General features: G+C 48.2%; 1 protein-coding gene across 1 annotated transcript; it reads left to right on the top strand.

Moving 5' to 3' along the window:
* Nucleotides 1-3,596: 3,596 nt before the first annotated feature.
* Nucleotides 3,597-15,455, top strand: YDJC (YdjC chitooligosaccharide deacetylase homolog). Its single transcript, XM_054392856.1, has 5 exons — nt 3,597-3,754; nt 11,170-11,329; nt 12,074-12,173; nt 13,064-13,241; nt 15,146-15,455. The coding sequence occupies exons 1-5, from the start codon at nt 3,597-3,599 to the stop codon at nt 15,453-15,455; spliced, it is 906 nt and encodes a 301-aa protein (XP_054248831.1).
* The last annotated feature ends 2,998 nt before the right edge of the window (nt 15,456-18,453 follow it).

Genomic DNA, 18,453 nt, shown 5'->3' with positions numbered 1-18,453 from the left:
ATTTTGGTGTGTTTATCCAGCATCTTACAATTAGTTTTGAGTCAATTTGGAGCAGTGCTTGTGCCTCTGGCTAGCCATCAACTCTCTCCCCATTCAGGTTTTGGGTAACCAACCCTCTGGCATGCCTTGCTATTGTACACACCCAGATTTCCCAAGAAGTGCTCTTTCCAGTCGCCTTCCAAGCGGGGTGTGGTAAGCAAGGCCTGGAGCAGAAGTGCCCCTGTTTTGTTCTACAGCTTCACTTCCTATCCTAGGCTGCGACCCAGCCCTCCGAGAGCAGACCCTCAGCCGCTGTCAAACGCACCCACCCTAGCAGAGACACCCGCACAGTTACAGGACTGCTCAGCAGCTAGGCAGGAGCAGGAACGGACACATCTTGCATTTCCTCGGGCTTTCCTTCAACGTCCTTGCCACCCGTGCTAGCGGAACACCACCCCTCCACGCACACACAAAACGGCGCCCACGTGCCTGGCTGCGTCCTACCCAGCGAGCCCCGCGCCCGGGCGGTGCAGCCGCAGCGCAGCGCCACGGCTGCCGCGGGGCACGCCGGGAGCTGTAGTGCGGCGGGCGCAGCCTCGGGACGGGGCGGGCACGGAGACGGGCACCGGCGGCATCGGTACCACCGGCGGGCTGTGCCCTGCAGCGGGTCTTGTGGGTTCGCTCCTCCACCCTGGTACCGGTGCCCTCAGAGCACTGGCAAACACCCTTATCCCTACTCGGACCCCACACAGCACGAAGGTTTCCTGAAAGACGGAGGAAACCAGCTCTGATCTCGTCCGCGGCTGGTCGCGGCTGCCAGCTTCGGGAAGCCTGGCATCTGCAGTGCAACTCTCCTCGTGGCTGCGTTTCTTCGCTTCCCTTGAGCACTCTCGCATGTCACCTACCACAGCCTCTGCACAAGCCCGTTCATTTTCTCTTCCTTTCTGTGCTATGCAGTGTCTGCCATCTCCTGCCCTACCCGACTGACCAGCCAGTTTTGGGGGGATTGCAACCTCACAGCCACCACCTTTGCTGCATAGTGGGTTGAAATTGACCACTGCTACTGAGGAGCACCGACTGATGGGCACCGACAGTATTTCCTCTGAAAACTGACCTCAGCAGAGGGATGAAAAGCCTTTAATTTAAGCATTTCTACAGAAGCAATGACAACTATTTTGTAAATCTTTGAGGCTGGGGAAGAGAAGAAAATGTTAACATCCTTTCATTCAAAAAATGGATTTTACTTTGTCTCATTCAAGCATCTTTTACAATTCAAACTTTCAACAAAATTTCATGCAAGGAAAAGCCAAACCAAGTCCTACTGCGTTACCATTGTAATCCCAAATGAAGTAACACTCTGCAGCCAAAGGAACAAGGAAAAGTAAAAAAAAAAAAATAATGTCAACAGACGGCTTGTCGGAAGCATTAATTGTTAGGAAGTGCTTTTGTGAAATATAGGAAACCTCTAAATCTGCTACTGAATAACTCAAAAGTTCAGGGTAAGAAGTTCAAGCTCAAAAGCAGTGAAGCATGTGAGAATGGAGAGAGCTCCTGCTGGCTTCTGCAACTAAGATAAGGTAGGGATGTTTTGTTTCAGTTAAGGTGGAAGATTCAGTCTGTGCGTAGTACGTCAGCTCCATCAGAAATGCTGGCCAATATTCTCATTCATGTCTTCACTGTAGAGAAGAGAATAGCCAGAAGAAGCCTACCTTGCCTTTCAGCTCCAGGCTGAATCTGTAAGAGCCTTTTCTCCAGACTATGTGGGGCTGGCTGCAAGGGCTATTTTGGCAGCCAGCTGGGGTACACGGGATGCAGAGGAAACACTGTGCTGGGATCCAAGGGGGATGGGGCACAGTGACAACATTTGCTTGCTGGATAGTTTTTTTCTTCCAGTCAAAGGAAGAAAAGCTGGATAAACAAAAATTAAATCAGAAAAGAACAGCCTTTAGGAACTGCTTTCAATATTTGAGGGATGCTACCATTAATAGCATTAAACACATACTAATGTTAGGAAGACTGAGAAGCCAAGCCTTGTCTAAGATTCTTATGTACTGTCTCTCAGCTGCATAGAAGCAAGCAGCATTAACAGTCCTAGAAAGAGGCAGAAAATCTGTTTGCATTGGCAAAGGCAGTAGGTACTTGGTTTTGATTCATGACACTACTACAGAGTTGTGCTGACTTCATCCCTTGCAGTAACAGCCCTTATCAGTGAGTGAAGCCTTGGGGTAATGTGGGAGGGCTGTAAGGTTCATCTCCCAGAGGGGAAGCAAGGACCAGTTGCACAAATATCTGAGGGCACTGAAAACAGAGCATCAAAACCTTTTATTTCACAGAGACGTATAACTATTATATGACGGAGACGCTCATAGGGATTGCTAGAATGAAGCTTTAGCAGGTTCTTCAAGGCATTTTTTTATGGCTTGCTTGGAATTTAATTTTTTTAAAATTTGTTTTAATGAGAAAGGAGTCAGTAAAGGGGTGGAAGGCTGTCACCAGCTCCCACCATGATTCCTTGTAATCAGTGTTCATTTACATGTGAGGCAAGAGTAATCTCTAGAAAGTGATGAACAGCTGATGCCCAAGCTAGATCCGGTAGATGTTTTCATGCTGCCCATTTCAGGGCTTATACAGACTGCACCGCAGCACCCCGGCCGCGCACACCCCACCGGCGCTGGCTCCTGCTGCAGGGTGCCTGACTTCAGCCCGCCAGGGCGGGCGGCGCTGCCAGCCGCGGCCGCCCCGGAGTTCTCGGCGCTACGGAGGCGCAGGCCTCGGCGGCGGAAGCGCCGCTCGCCACGGGTGAGCTCTCGGCTGGGGATGCTCGGTAGCACCGGAGAAGGAAGGGGGAGGGGATGCGCGGCGGGGCGGCTACACAGCTCCGCCGCCGAGGCAAGCATCCCGCCGCAGGGATAGCGGCGAGCAGCACGGCAGCGCCAGCAGTCGTCCGCACCTCGCGGCGGCCCAAGGCACGGGAGGGGGCAGGAGAGGAGGTACGCAGCGCCCCGGGGCGCGGGGATCCTGCTGGGACCCCCGTCGCAGAGGGAGAGCAGGGCCCGAGCCGAGCTGCGCTGCCCGGAGGCTGCTCCTCCCCGGTTCACCCCGGGCACACGGCTCAGCAGCGCCATGGCCCGCACCGCGCTCCAGCCGCGCCGGATGGAACTGGATATCGGCGATAGCGAAGCGTCACGGCAGCTTCAAGTGCTTCACACCCGCTACCATTTCACCGTGCACTGCAGGCGGGCTGTGCAGTGGGAGAAGGAATCTGAACCCCTGACGCAGGCTCAATCGATTGCTGGGGGGAAATCCCTGCCCTTTCGTGCAGCAGCACGAGGGGCGGCTGCCTTGGCGCCCGGAGGCCCTGCTGCCCGAGCGGCAGGTACGGCGTGAGCTGGGCAGCCACAGGCAAATCCGGCTGCTGAGCGAGCTGCGAGACAGCGGCAGGCTGGCGGAGCAGGAGAAGATAGTCAGGGGCTGAGTCACGGTTAGGTTCGTCCCCGTTGAGCCCGTCTTTTCCTGTATGTCTGATCTGCAGACAGACTCACGATTTTCACTCCTTTATTTTTTTTTGTGTGTTTTTGTTTTGTTTTGTTTTGTTTTGCTAGGGATGACCTCTAAGGATGCTTCAGGTGAAGCTAATAGTAACTGGAGATGACTTTGGCTACTGTCCTCGGAGAAACCAAGGCATCGTGGACTGTTTCCTAGCTGGTGCGGTATCTAACGTGTCCCTCCTAGTCAACGGAAGTGCTGCAGGAGATGCAGCCAAGCTGGCAAAGAGGTAAGCTACTTTCTTTTAGCTCCATCGTGGACAGCCTCCACAGGCTATCCATGGAAAGCTAACCCCATAAAATTTGTTATTTTGTAGCCCCAGTATAAACACTACATCATGGCCCAGGCTGGTATAAGAAAACTGGATTCCAGTTACTAAGACACTTCCTAGTAAAACCAGTGATCTCCATAGCCATCTTGACTCTTTCTCTAGTATTAGCCACTGCACTGCACCTTTTTTTTTTTTCCCCTCTGGATAGAAAGCCACTTACACAATTTGACTAGTAGAGTTTGGATTTGTTGGACTTTCCCACACTTCTAAAAGATGCACCAGAATTAAAGTCTGCACTAATACACCCACATCAAGCTGCTTACCCCTAAAGCTGTTAGAGCATAGAAGTAAAAATCTTTAAAGCTTTTTTACTTTGATGCATTTCAAGCAGGTTGAACACAGAGTCAGCCAGTTTCATTGCTCAATCAGGGAAAAGTGAGGGCTGTTACAGATCTGGAAAACTTGGTGCTTCCAGAAACCTTTTAAAAAAGTACCTCAATATTTCTATTAATTTTAGGCTTAATAAATTAAAACCTGCATACGTAAAGAGAGGGACAATACCTGCCACCTTTACTCCTTCCAGGGACTTTTCAGAGGTTGCTGGTGCAGTTGGTTCTGTAGGAAATCAAATGCTATGTGTTGCTCTCATGGACTATCCCAGCAAATCCTTTAATAGGAAGTATTACTTGCATCTAGAAGGTAAAACCCAGCTAATGCTTCAGCTCCAGTGTGAGCCGGCACTTGGAAGCAGGAGTATGTCCTGAAAGAGAGAGCAGCAGGGTTGAGACACAATTTAGGAAAGCAGAAAAGGACAACAGACCCCCTATGCTTCAAATACAGCTGCTGCAGGGGCATGATATTATGAGTCATGCTGTCCTTGTTCTCCTTGAGCATCTCTCCTCAATTTGGCCATGATTTTAGGAGTACTTGGAAATTGCTTGTAGATTGTGTTGCTGGAAAGCCAGTGTGTTGTTAGTGGCAAACTGGTCTCCTGTTAAAAAGGTTAGAGATTACCTACAAATACTGACAAAAGAACTGCCTCTGGGATGATAAGAGGAGAGGCAGAAGGACACAACACTGTTGAGGTGCCTGAAATTCTGTTAGTAAATTAAACAAATGAAATGTGAACCACAGAGATAAAGCCAGCACTTCTCATAGACACAGAGGTACCACAGAACCCTTTAAGCCAGGATGCTCTGGCAGTGCTGTCAGCTATTTTAGCTGTGGTCTTTAGCAAGCTTTTAAATATAGAATCCACCTGGCCTCATTTCCATAGCCAGAAAGTAGGCCATGCAATCAGAGGTTTAAAGAGCATCTTTGAATCCAGGTCATGACACTTGCACTGACAGCTGATAGGAGTGTGAAAAGCCAGGTTGGACAGCAGGTGATGGCAGAATCTGCAACAATTTCATTCTTTTTTGGGGGTAGTTTAGACTTGTACATGTGAATTAAATGGATTTAAATCTATTTCTGAGAATATAAAGCAGGGTGAGTTTAGCAACATGTGTCAGTACTGAAGATCAACAGCCCAGGCTCTGCAATACCTCATTTGTCTAAGTATCTGTAGCTGTATTCAGCCCTACCCTGCATGAGGGAAGCATTTGCAAGTCTGGGGAAAAGAGCTGGTCATGTTCTAATGCAGGCCCCACTGCTCATCACTGCAGATCTTGAGCTCTGTCTCCTCACCTGGATTTCATTTAATTGGAGACAGGCAAAGCTACGTAGTACCAAGACAATTTTTCTTGCAGGATAGTCCTTAAGCACCTTCTTAATTCCAGAGGAACTGTGTCCTTTTGTGAAGGATGCTCATGTTGCCCTAGAGTATTAGGACTTGGTATCCTTCAGAAAAGAACACAGTTCCTCTGGAATTTCATTCTTCCCTTCCTTTTCACAGTAATTCTGTGGGCTTCTGGGTATACCATCTGTTGCCCTGTGTTTTGATTGGAAGCCTTGGCACAAATGTGATGGTAGTCAGCAGGTCTTTGTACCAGCTCTAACACAAACTTACTGGAAAGCAGCAAAACCAAGCAGTAAATAATGCACCTGTCCTAATGTCTAGGTTCTAGATTTGGGGCTTTTCTCATTCACTGTCACAACTGGGCTCAAACAAGGGACTCACTCACTTGAAGCAAAAGAGAAGTTTCAGCAGAGGTCTGATTCCTCCCCAAACGACAAACCTGTTGACAGCACTGCTGGAGCAGTGTGTAACCAGAACAGGTGTGAGAGTAGACCTGCACTGGTGGGGCTCAGCAACTCAAAACCTTTCTCTGTGTGGCACATGGACTGAGTGTGACTTCCTGGTTATTCTTATGATATAATCTCATTTTTCTAGTTATCTAGCCCCACCCTTGAAGTCAAACAGTCTTCCTGGAGATTGTTCCAGAGCCTTTTCCAGGGATTGGAAGGGTTGTTACCTGAAAGGAATAGGATCCTTCATTTTTCAGGTGATAGCAGAAATAGAGACCTAAGATTGTTTGCGGCCATATTTTCCCTCCTTTTAATAGCCAGCTCAGCTCTGACTATTAGGACCCTTTCAAGGTGATTATATCCAAATACTTGAGGAAAAGTGATATATTTTGGACCACAACTTCAGTCTTCCTGTTGGGTTCATTTTTTTGCAGTTTAAATGCTGAACATCAGCTACACAAAAGCTGAATCCCCCATGACATCTGGGTGCATTTAACAGAAGAATTCAACAAAACCACATTTAATTGCTATGTTTTCACTTCCTTTCCCATCAACACTAATTGTAAAATGTGTGTGTAAATTGTGACTTAATTCTGACCCTCACAGTCATCATCTGACTAATCTAGAAGTCTCTCATGCTTTCTCATCACCCTTTTATCTGACTGTTAATCACATAGCAAACAGTTCCACTCCTGAACTGTTTGGATTAGGGGTGGGGCTCAATCTGAGGTTTTAAACTAGAATCCCAGATCATATTACCTTTACTAACAGCAGCACTTTTGCTGATGTCTGGTCACAGACATAGGAGCTTCAGTTTTCAGGAAGATGGAATTAAGAGAGAGTCACATCTTTAAGCTATGTTACAAGTTCTTAACACTGTAGAGGCTTTGGAGTATGTGAGTCCTTAGCAGTAATGGAGCAAGACAAAATGCTATGTGATGAAAGTTGGATCTTACAGTTTGCTGAAAGGTGAAAGTGGGTGGAGAAAAGCATGGAAATGCCAACCTGGAGAAACTAAGATGTGTACTTCATTGCACAAAGCACAGCCTTGCTTTGGCTGGCCTCAGACACTTGGATGATTACTGAAGCAGGGTATCTAGATACAGCTATTTACATGAGGCTCTTAATTGTGTCTCACTTGGGCTGAAACCTGATGAACCTGGATAAGGACATGAATAGGATGTTGAAGGTGGGTGGTGAAGGGAAAGGGTGCCATGCTTATACCAGAGCATGCTGCCTTCAGCCAACCAGTAATTCCCACAGCCACCACAATGGCTCCCAGCAACACAGGGGCTGCACAGGGCCCATATTGTAGCCATGTAGGACCCAGGGCACTGCTATGCATCCACCAAGCTCAGAAACATGCAAAGTTGGTGGGCACTTTAAAGAGTGACTCAGTACAGTAATAGTCTCCAGGGACCCTTTACTGCTAAGGATATGAATGAACAGGGATTGCAGCTGCACAGAAGTCCATTGGCTCAGCAGAGGCATTTGTTCAGAGCTCTCAAGTGGCAAAGCAAGCAACTACTTGAAGCAGTTTAGCTGATTGTATTTCCTCTCTGTATTTGATAACTGGGTTGGGCTTGCTGACTCAGAAATCTTTCCAGCCTGAATTCCTTGGTTCCTTGTTGCCCTTCACAGCATTTGGTGTAAAGATATCTCCTTTATTTTTTTTCCCCTCTCTCACCTCCACAAAGAATGCTGAGCAGACAACTATGGAGCCAAGCTGGCTTTAACAGTCAACTTTCTCTTAGTGGAAACAGCTCACTAATGGATTAACCTTAGTGGCTGCAGAAGCAATGGCTCCTCCTCTCAACCTACAGATAGCCCAGTCTGATGCACCTTGTGCTACAGGAGCACACACTTGTACACATTGTCCTTTGGCTTTATCAGGAGTGAAGTGAACTCTTGTGCTAAATTCTGCTTTGCATCTGTGCGTTTTCTAGGGCAGTGAGACAGACATGCAAACACCTAGACGTGGGCCTCTCCAAACAGATTGTGGAAGGGTCATTGCTGGTTCAACCAACCACTGAAATAAGAGACACCAAACAGATTCCTCAGCATCATTTTGCTTTGCCAACTGCAGTGCTTTTATTGCAGAAGTGAAACTGTTGCTTGAAGTTCAAAGCCAGACCTTTGATTTTGAATCAATTAGCAGTTAGACTTGACTGGCAATGACCAGTAGGGCTCACGCTGTCTCACCTACAGAGGACTTGGTCAGAGGAGTGCTGGGGATGAGGCCAAACCCACAACAGCTGAGCTCTATTCCTAGCATGGCATCATATGCTGTTATAAAGCTGCTGTTGGTCCCTGGTTTGGTATTTCAGCCACTAAAACTGCAGGTACTTTACAGGCTTTGAAAACATGTGGGCAGCTCTAAAATAGGTTTGTGAAGCAGAAACAATTATCTACCCACTGAAAAAGAGACTCTTCCACAATATTCCCACAACTTGACTTTCCTCCCTGCCTTTTTTTCACAAAGCAGCATGCCTTGGAATTTGCTCTTTGGTTGTGGAAGCTACATTTCAGTGCTGAGGGACACTCAGGAATAGGAGTTACTCCAATATGGTTAAAAGAGCCTCTTGGTTCAGTCTGAAAGCTCAAGATTCTGGTCAGGACAGAGCATGGCTGGAGCCCTGTCTCCCAAGGTACAGCCCAGCTATGTACTACAATGCTTTATGTTTTGCTCATGTTTTCATCTCATTGCAATTAAGATTTCATGAAGTGTCAGGACGATCAGGAATGAACACCAGGCAGTAGGTGCTGAATAAGAGCACCATCTGGCTCATTGCTTCCAGAGGAAACACACATTTAGGTACAGGAAAATGGCAGCCAGCAGCAGCACCCTGCTGTGTTGTCCTTCCCGTACCCTTACAGCTTTCCCAGCATGTCTGCTTCTGTGCATCTCCCACAGATGAATATTGCTGAACAAGTTCCTCAAAGGCTGTGTTTTGAGTTTTGATTTCAGTCCCTTTGTCCCAGAGCTGTTAAACACTAGCAGCTCCTCTGCAGATGCCTCTGTGTGGACAGTCTGTCAAACCAGGCCAGACTAACTCTGAAAGAAAACTATTAAGATGTTCAGCTGGTGTTAGCCAAAGCTCTGAAACACACTCTAATGTTACAGTCAGAGGCTCCCCTTACAGTGAGAACAAGGGCAGCTCTCTCTGCACTTCCACATTCTGCACATTCCCCAGCTCCGGGGCTGGTTTCAGCTCGGGGAGGAGCTGCTCTCACGTTACACAGCACAGCGCTTGGCTCCTTGATGTCCCACACCTGCCGGAGGGCTTTGCCGCGTCCTGCAAACAGCTTCCCTTGCAGCATTTGAGGCGTTCCACAATTCAATGCTCCTGGGAGACAACACTGAGAGGCTCAGCTGTTCATTTCTTGCCCTCCCACAACAGATGAGGAGGAAGGTGCAAAACAGTCTTCCATCTGCTGATTCATGGTAACACATGATGCCTTTTTCTTGCAGACAGCAGTGGCTGTGGTGCAAACTGCTGTCAGCTGATGCAGCCAGAGTTTCCCGGAGGCGTGGTAAAGAATCTGGGGTGGACTTGTGAGAAAATAAACAACAAAGCAAAACCAAACCACAGGCTCCCCCTCTGCCACTGGGCTCACACAAGGTACACAGCAGTTTGCAGGATGGAGGGGAAGCTCTCCTGACACCACACCCCTTATGCACTGGAGCTGCTTCCTCTCCTGCCACAAGCTGCCTGCTTAAGGGCCCCACTCCCAGTGACAGCATCTTCCAGTTCTTGTACTAGCCAGGCCTGAGTGTGCACATCATGTGCTCAGACAGGATGAACATTTGTCATCAGTTACACAATCAGCAAATCAGAAAGGCCAGGGAGCAGCTTTCTCTTCACAAGCTGCTTTGTTCTACTCAGAAAGCATTCAAGCTTCCTAATCACAGGTTGGGCTGGAAAGACATGGACTCGTTTGGTTTCATAGAGCTGTCCATACAACCTGACTAACAATATTTATGTATTTGAGAAGGAGAACTATCTAGCCACAGACTACACCATCTGCCTGGAGCACAAGACGTGGCAGAAGCAGGGAAAAAGATTTTCAGTCCTGCAAACCTTAGGTCCTAAAGCATTTAAATGACTCTGACTTGGTCCAATTCATCCACAGTCCTGCCTCCAGTAGCTTGGTGCTTCACTAGTCAGCTCAGGGCAGCAGGCAGAAAGGAAAGATCTGGATTTTGCACACTTTGCCTAAATGGAGATTGGCAGCTCCATGCAGAAGTTCCTGGAAGGACTGAAAGCATCACGGAATTGATGCCTTGAAATGAATGGTGCACCATGACTCAGACTGGGCAGCACAGGAGGAACATCGCAGCTCTGTCGGTCACTTGCTGGGTCAGCCAGAGGCCAGATGTTGCCTTGGGAAAAGTTTCAAAGCATCATTTTGGCCACTGTTTCTGAGGAAGTGCTAATGAAACTCAGCACAAATCTGAGCACACATGGGTCCTGCTTTTATTGTAGGGGAATCCACAGCACAAACCAAGAAGGAAACACCATCAATCTGCAAAGCCCTGTGGCTGAGAGGAACCCTATACTGGCCACAGACTTTATTTATTTATTTTTTAATGTTGCAGAGCACAGCTACTTAAAAAACGGTACCCTGGTGATTCCTTAGCAAGGCTCTATCCATATCCTGCTGATCTCTCTGCAGCAATCCTTTATCTGTGCCAGAGAGGTACTGATCTGTACCTCTTGGCCTTGTCACCCAGTGAACGATCACCTGCACCAGCAGACAGAAACCTGGCCACTGGGTGTTTTCAGCTGCAACCTCTTGGACTAGGAGAGCCTAAACTCACAGTATTCACACGTGTAGCCTATGCTGTTGCTGTAACAGCTGCCTTGGGCACTCCTTATATCTACCTAAGGGCAGCTTTAGAAGTTGTCAAGTAAAACTCAGACAACTCATCAATGTAGCATCTTTGTTGGGGCTTTCTCACAGCCTGGCCCTTCACAGACTCTACAGGGTTGGTACTTGGAGATATTTTGCTCTAGCTGGTGTCACTCTGTTCTCCTCTCTGGAAGAGCAGGGATATGAAGATGTACTCCAGTGAGTACACCATCACTTTTTAGGTCAGTCTGGATCTTTCCCTGAAATCACCCCCTTTGGCCATAGTAAGGGAAGTAGTGCAAAGCTTAACAGATACTTCATTCCTGTTACAGACACAACATCCCAATAGGCCTGCATGCCAACCTCTCCGAGGGCACTCCTGTATGTGAGGTGCTCAAGACAAAGTCTTCTCTGCTCAACCGAGATGGATTCTTCCATGGGAAAATGGGATTCAGAACAGCTCTTTCAAAAGGTCTCTTGAGTATGTCAGAGGTAGGAGAAAGCCACATACACCCATACCACTTGCTTTCCTGATACAGATCAACCTGCATTTATCCCAGCATGGAACAACTGAAGATCTTTCCTAGGTCCCAGCTGTGGGTAAACTTAGAGATGAATGTTGATTGTGTTGCCTGGGCAGCTGGAGCTGGCTCTCTGGGTCCTGGGCCTAATTCTGCCAAAGGCTCTGCAGCCTTTGAGAACTCATTCCTCCCTGCTTCAGTGCCTGTGCACACTGATGCCCTGTTAACTACTTACCTGAGGGAGCAGAGGAGGCATTGGAGCAGATACTTAGAAAGAACCTAGAAATCAGGAAAGGGAAAATGACAGAAGAGTGCTAAGCAGGCAGTAGGCTTTTCATCACCTTAGGAGAGGCTTTTATCTCTAAGGACATGATTGGTTTTGCCCCATGAATGTGTTCAGGTGATCAAAACTGCCTCTGGGGTATAAGCACCCATTTCTCCATTAATTTCCAGGGGAAATGGGTATTTAGATATCCTGTGTGATTTGGAAAATCCCAGTGTCAGCCCCATTCACACAACCAGTACCATAAAGAGAGCCAGAGCTAGGGGAGGTTCTGGGGAAACCAGCAGCATCACATGTCCATATACCATAGCATCTTGTGCCTCCCAGGGCCAGGTCCCAAGCACTGGCCAGCAGAGTCTCCAGCAGCCCCTGTGCACTCTCCTGATCCCAGCCTGCTGACAGGTCTTGCTCTGATCCTTCTCTGCTGCACAGGTGAAGCAGGAGCTAAAAGCCCAGGTGGAGCTGTTCCATGAGCTGACAGGTCACCTACCTCCTCACATGGATGGGCACCAGCACATCCACGTCCTCCCAGGTAAGAAGGGAGTTCTCTTTTTGCCAGCACCCAGTGGGTGAGAGAGTCAGAGGGTCAGCTCAGAGGGGACTCCCTTGCCACAGCTCCCTGTTCAGGCAATAAACCTCTGTTCCCACCTGGGTCCTGAGACAGTTCTGGGCCCAAACTGGCTGCTTGGTGGCCTATGTCTTCCTGTAGCAACACAAGGGGATGAATGGCACAAATGGCCCAGGTTACATCTTTGCCTCCAAGGGCAGATAATTCACCTCAGCACCCTGATTCCATGCTACCACTCACATCAAAGGAGATGGGTTGACTGCTTTGGACTGGAATGCTTGAACTTGCAAGAGTTGGTAGCTCTTTTAGGTGCCACAAGAACCCCATCCTGTCAGTTGTGTTTCCACACCAACCTCTGCCTGTGTGCTCTACAGAGATGAGCAAGCATCTCTTGTCCCTGGTTTGCAGATAAGGTCATTGTGGTACAGAGATGGAAAAGAGAGTGAGGAAGCCCCACTCCAGCAGCTGGCTGCCTCAGGACAACACTGCTCCTTCCAGTTTACCCTCCCAAGAAATCTGGCTGTACACCCAATGAAGAGCTTGTTCCTGACAGTGCAGTCACCTCCGGTGCACTCTGGAACCACAATTACTAATTTAGAAGGGGTTGCTGGACTAAATGCTCAGTGCTGATGGGGAAGACAAGGTACCTACAGCAGATGTTGAGAGAGTGATATTTCCAGTGTAGAAAGGGACTCCCATTCAGATGGCAAAACCCATTTCAGCAGGAGATAAACCAAACTGAACTCTATTTTCTTACCCATGGAAAGGAAAGACATCTCTGTGCTAACAGCTTGGAGGGGACATGCTGAGCTGGTTATCCTGTTGCTGATGATAGTGACTCTTTTCACTTGCAGAGGTCAGGCACGTGTTTGCAGAGGTGCTGCAGGAGTATGGGATTAAGTACACACGTGTCCCAATAGAGCCAGGCCTTCATAACTGTGACTGGATTCCACCAGCCCTGATGGACTTTTATCTGGGGGTAGAGGAAGATTCCTTTAACACAGTGGATGTGTTTACACAGCATGGAATAAGGTAAGGCAGGCATCACTCATCCTTTCTGCAGTACAGCTTTCAGGTGTCATCAGTTCCTGATGGTCTCTTTTCAGACTGGAACACACCACCTTTCTCTTTCCACTCAGGGGCATACAAGAAGGTTCAGGAGCAGTACAGAAATGCTGGGAGCACTAGGGCTTAGTGAGGAGTTTTGTTTGAACACAGATGACTCACTTCTCACCTAAAGGGGATTGTTCTTTCCAGGGTGTGCTTCCCAGCCTTTCCAGATGAGCTGCATTGGTCTGGCTCCTGGGACAGCAGGAGGATGAAGTGCTGGAGCAGCCCTGGAATTTTGAAAGTGTTTTCAGGGGGAAGCTTTCAAGAAATAACTTTTCATCTCTCTGCAACAGTGGAGACAGGGTTTTAAGTGGCAGGAAAGAGAGTAATTAGAAACAAGTGTTAGTTGTTAAAGGGAGGTGAGAAGCTGGGAGGACTTGCAGGTGATCACTGCTCTGAGCAAACAGGCTTGCTGGTGTCCTGCATCTCAGGAGCCAAACCCCAAAAGCTCAGCTCTTCCCCAATAATATACTTTTCTGAATAGCTTAAATCAGGCAGCATTTTAGGGATTGAAGACATTTCATCTGAGACCCTTGTAGTCAACTGTCCTTTGGGGCATTACTTCTCCAGTCTACTGAAAACGTTCTGCGACGTTGGTGTCAGCTGTTCTGAACGCTGGCAGCAGGCTGGCTGCTCGCCGTAGAGCAGCACGTGGCGGACAGCTTCGTAACAGGCCCCGCACGGGGGAGCTCGGTGGAAGACTCGCAGGCCAAGGGCCGTACCGAAGGGGTGGGTGCTGTGTCCCTGCGGGAAGCCGCCGCTCCCGGACCCAGCTCACCACGGCGCAGCGGGGAAGTGCCGGGGCGGCCCCGGGGCCTGCGCGTTTATAGCCGCCTGGCTGCTGGAGCCGGAAGAGGGCCAGACAGGCTCTTACAGAAAAAAACCGGTGAAACCCGGGAGAATGAAACCAGTGAACCCTGGGTCAGCTGAGGTCACAGCGAACCCAGCTCGGCAGAGGTACCCTGGAGGTCAGTTTTTGGTACTGGAGACTCCATCACCGTGCACGACGTCAGCAAATGCGGTCAGTTTACAGTTAAAAAAAAAAGTTAAACTTCTTTTTCCAAAGTCCTGCAAACTCTTCTCAAGAAGAGCTGAGCGTTCAGCTGGGCTCTTCCCTGATCATGCAGGTGAAGACTCCAGTCTTGGTTTCTTCCAAACACTTCCCATTCTGCCCTTGCATATGCTTGCACAGACTTCCTGAGCTTGGATGCACCATGCCAGAAGAATGAGGTTTGTAGCCAGGACTGAACAAAGAAGTGAGTTGAAACAGCCTCTACCTGGTGTGCTCTTGAGTAGTAACATTTTGTCCACTGTCTCTTCTTTATTATGGCTCTTCGATACATTCAGGCAGAATGCTTTGTTAGCAGGGTGGTTTCCATTTTATTTCAGTCACTCTGATTTCCACTTAGCTGAGGGTTACTCTCTGGAGATGGTCATTCTTTGGGTTGTAATTGTCCTAGTAAGTTATTTTGGTAACATTTCTCAGTTTAGCTCTGCTCATTCCTTTTGTGCACCTGTAAGCTCACAGGTGCCAAGCAGCCCTTATGCTGTGACAGTGCATGTACCAGCATATGACAGTGCTGGGGCTGTTGGACTGATGAACTGATGCTTTAATGAGTGTCCTGGGTTCAGCAGGGAAAGAAAAAGCTTTACTGCTCCTAGTTCTGGATTTACTTTTGTCTACAGTTAGAAGTTTTTTAACTCCCCCCCCCCCTCCATTTTAATTCTTGAGTTTTAGGTACATTTTTCTTACTAATCCACTGGCTGCAGCCCTTCTCTGACTCCCTGGTTAGCAGTAACATTGGTGTTCCTTCCTCTGGCTGCAGGTGGCCAGACATTTACATAGGTCTCAGCACCATGGGTAAGAACATGTCTGTGGGTAACATCTGGAGCGCCATCGACTCTGCCATTGTGGAGTTCACGTCCAAGACACCACAGAGCAGGACAGTGACGATTGAGCTGATGGTGCATCCAGGGTACCCGAGCATCCCACCCGTCGGTGGCTGTGGGGAAGGACCAGATGATTTCTCACAGTCCTGGGAGCGTCTCCATGAACTCCAGACACTAATGAAGCCAGAGCTACAGAGCAATTACAAAACCAGGAGCATCCAGCTTTGTTCATTCAAGGACCTCTAAGTAAATAAGCACACATACACAGAGTCATACTGTGACAGGCAGTTGCTAACATCCCCAAGAAGCCAGGCCCCTGTTAGCGGTGTGGTACCTCCTGGTACAGTTGACAGGAGCTGTGAACACTGAGAACAGCATTAGGGGTTTCATGGAAGCACGACACCCTGTGAGCAGCTACAAGCAGTACCCCAGAGCCCTGACTGGCAGTTTTGAAGCTACAGCATCTGCTCTGAACGTGACAAAGCTCTTCAGCATCACCCTCTCACTCACCATTCCAGCACACAGCCCTCCCCCTTGGGCTCAGCTCCTGCCACCATGATGGTGAGCAGCACAAAGACAATGTCCTGATGCAAGACCACGGCATGCACCCAGAGGGATCTGAGCGTTCCTCTTTTTGAACTGAACTGCAAAAAGAGGAATGTGCTGGGGAACAAGTGCTGCTTTGGAGCAACTGCTTGGTGTGGGTGCTGGCACCTTCAGCAGTTGGTTTTCTCAAGGCACTCAGTCCTGGTTGCTCCCCCTTCTACTGGTACCTGCTCACCAATAGTGAGGGTTGCAGGGACAAGTTACCTTCAGAGTGTCTGTCGGGTTACAGCGGTTGGATCATGGGGTTAGCACAGCGGTGTCTGCAGCCATGTTCCAGGTGCAGCCTTAGCCAGCAGGAGTTATGGCTCTCCCCACTTAGCATTGTGTGGAAAGTAACATCAGGCACAGCCCCTCCACAGAGGCTTCTCTTTCTGTTTTGTTTTTTCACTGAATGACTTTGGAAAAACAGCAACTGTTGACCCATCTGCTGGCTCAGTAACTGCTGCATACCAGAGCTCATCAGCAACTGTGCCTGCGCTGCCTCCCATGAACAGCACGTAGGAGGGCTGTGCACCAACCGGGAGCAGGTTTTCTTCTGGAGAAGGTCCTGGTGTCCATTTTAAGTGCTGTCATCAAGGCATTCAAATACCAACAAACCCTAGGAACTCTGATACCTTTAACTGTGTTTAAGAAGTAGCCCTGTCACTGACCCCTGGCCCTGTCACTCATGTATAACCTTCACAGGGGGAAAAATATCTTAATGCTTATTTTCTGCACAAAAGTGATTTACTTAATACAATCTTTTTTTTTTTTTAAATACCAAAAATTTCTATATGCTTGTCATTCTTTGAAGTGAAAAATAAATAAACTCAGGCCTTTTTCTATTGCAATGCTTCAGGAGGCTTTTGGTTTTAGTTGCAGCTAGAGACCAAAGGGAACTATTCACCTGCCTGCTCCTCCTGCGACTGCCTTTGGGGCTGCTGGAACGACAGCTCCTGCTCTGTCGATAGTGGGAACTGTCTGACCTTCCCTGTAGGCCACCTGAGGAAGTTTTTGTTCTGTACAACTGAGAAAAGCAACAATGCTTTACAAAATGTTTTCCCAGGTTCTTTCCTAACTTGTTGTCACAGAATTACTTTGATATCTGACAGGTTGGTTGTAAAGCCCAAGCACGGTGGCGTGCAAGCACCACACCCCGCAGCCGAGTCAGAGGAGAGCAGCAGGCACCTTTCAGAGTGACCCCAGACTGCAGCCCTTCCCAGTGGCGTTTGGCGGCGCGTTCCTGCTGCGTGGTACCAGAACGAGCCCCAGGCACCAGAGCTGCAGAAGGCGGCTGCAGAGCACAGCCAGACCCGCCAGTGCCATCTAGTGACCCAGGACCCCCTCACCAGCAGGGAGAGGCCTGACGACAACATCCCTAATTTAACACCAGAGCCAGGCTTTGCGTGCAATGTCAGCCTGCTTTGATGGCTATTTTTTAACGTTATATTTAACGTTTTAATTGCTCCATCTTCTAACCGATGATTTTGCTCATAACCCTCAGCACGTTACTCACCCGGTGCCTGCTGGAAGCATTTTCTGCCAGCTGAACACCAGATCATGGTAGTTTTTACCAGAGCAGGAAAGTTCTGTACTGCCAACAAAAACATGTATTGTGCAAATTTTGTATTTTTAAGTCAACAGCATTAAACACCAAATTTCCTTTTAAATGCAAGAGAGTTCTACATGGAGAAATGAATAAAGAACTACTGAAAGACTTCTAAATAGGGAACCTTTCAATTGCATAGATGAGGAAGTTCCTCAGTGGTTCAGATTCCCAGACAGTAGGTTGGAAGGGTCATCTTGTCCAACATCCCCTGCTTACTGCAGAAACACCTCCAACTAGAACAGGCTGCCCAGGGCCACATCAAGTCTGAAATTCCTATCACACAGTTGTAACAATTCATTGAGGTACTTAAACCAAAACATTTTAGGACTTACCCTTAGCACATCATTCTATCTGTGCCAGAAAAAAATAACAGAAAATCAGTTAGAATCTAAGAGAAGAGGTCTAACTATCACCTAGAAAGGTTGGACCTGATGATCTTTGGGGTCCCTTACAGTTTGGCACATTCTGTGGTTGTCTCCCTTTGGTCCAACTGAAGAGCTTGGTTCTATGAAAACTTAAAAGACAAGACTGAGTTCACATTGAACATATTCACAGAGCACTGCCTACAACTGTCACTGTACCAGGACACATAACTAGTCTAAACCCCAGACCTCTCTGAAAATAAAACCATGCCACAAAGCCTTTGAGAGCAATTTTTATTAGGGTAGCAGAATGGAATTGCAGAAAGCCTGTACCAGTATTCCTGGGTGTAGTTTCACCAGTACGTTGTCTTTATTTTTGATATTAAACTGCAGGTTTAGAATTCAGCATGGCTTAGTGAACTAGAGAGAACAAGAACGTGATTTCCTGAGTTAACATTAGGACTTCAGACTTCAATTTTTCTCTCCTCAGGCTTCAACCATACAGTCCAGCATTTGATCTGTCTTGTTTTCAGAGGGCTGCCTATGAACAAAAGCCATTGCTAAGGTTACACATCTTGTAGTTTAGGAATTGAGCTATGAAGCACACACCAAGAGAAGTGATAGCAACATCTGTCTTCTATGTGACCTCTGCAGATGAAATCAGAATAGCTGGCATAGCGCTGCTGCA

Source organism: Indicator indicator, chromosome 26 (genome assembly GCF_027791375.1).
Source record: "Indicator indicator isolate 239-I01 chromosome 26, UM_Iind_1.1, whole genome shotgun sequence".
NCBI classification, from domain to species: domain Eukaryota; kingdom Metazoa; phylum Chordata; class Aves; order Piciformes; family Indicatoridae; genus Indicator; species Indicator indicator.
Note: the sequence above shows the minus strand (reverse complement) of the source record. Positions and strands in the feature narration are given on the sequence as shown.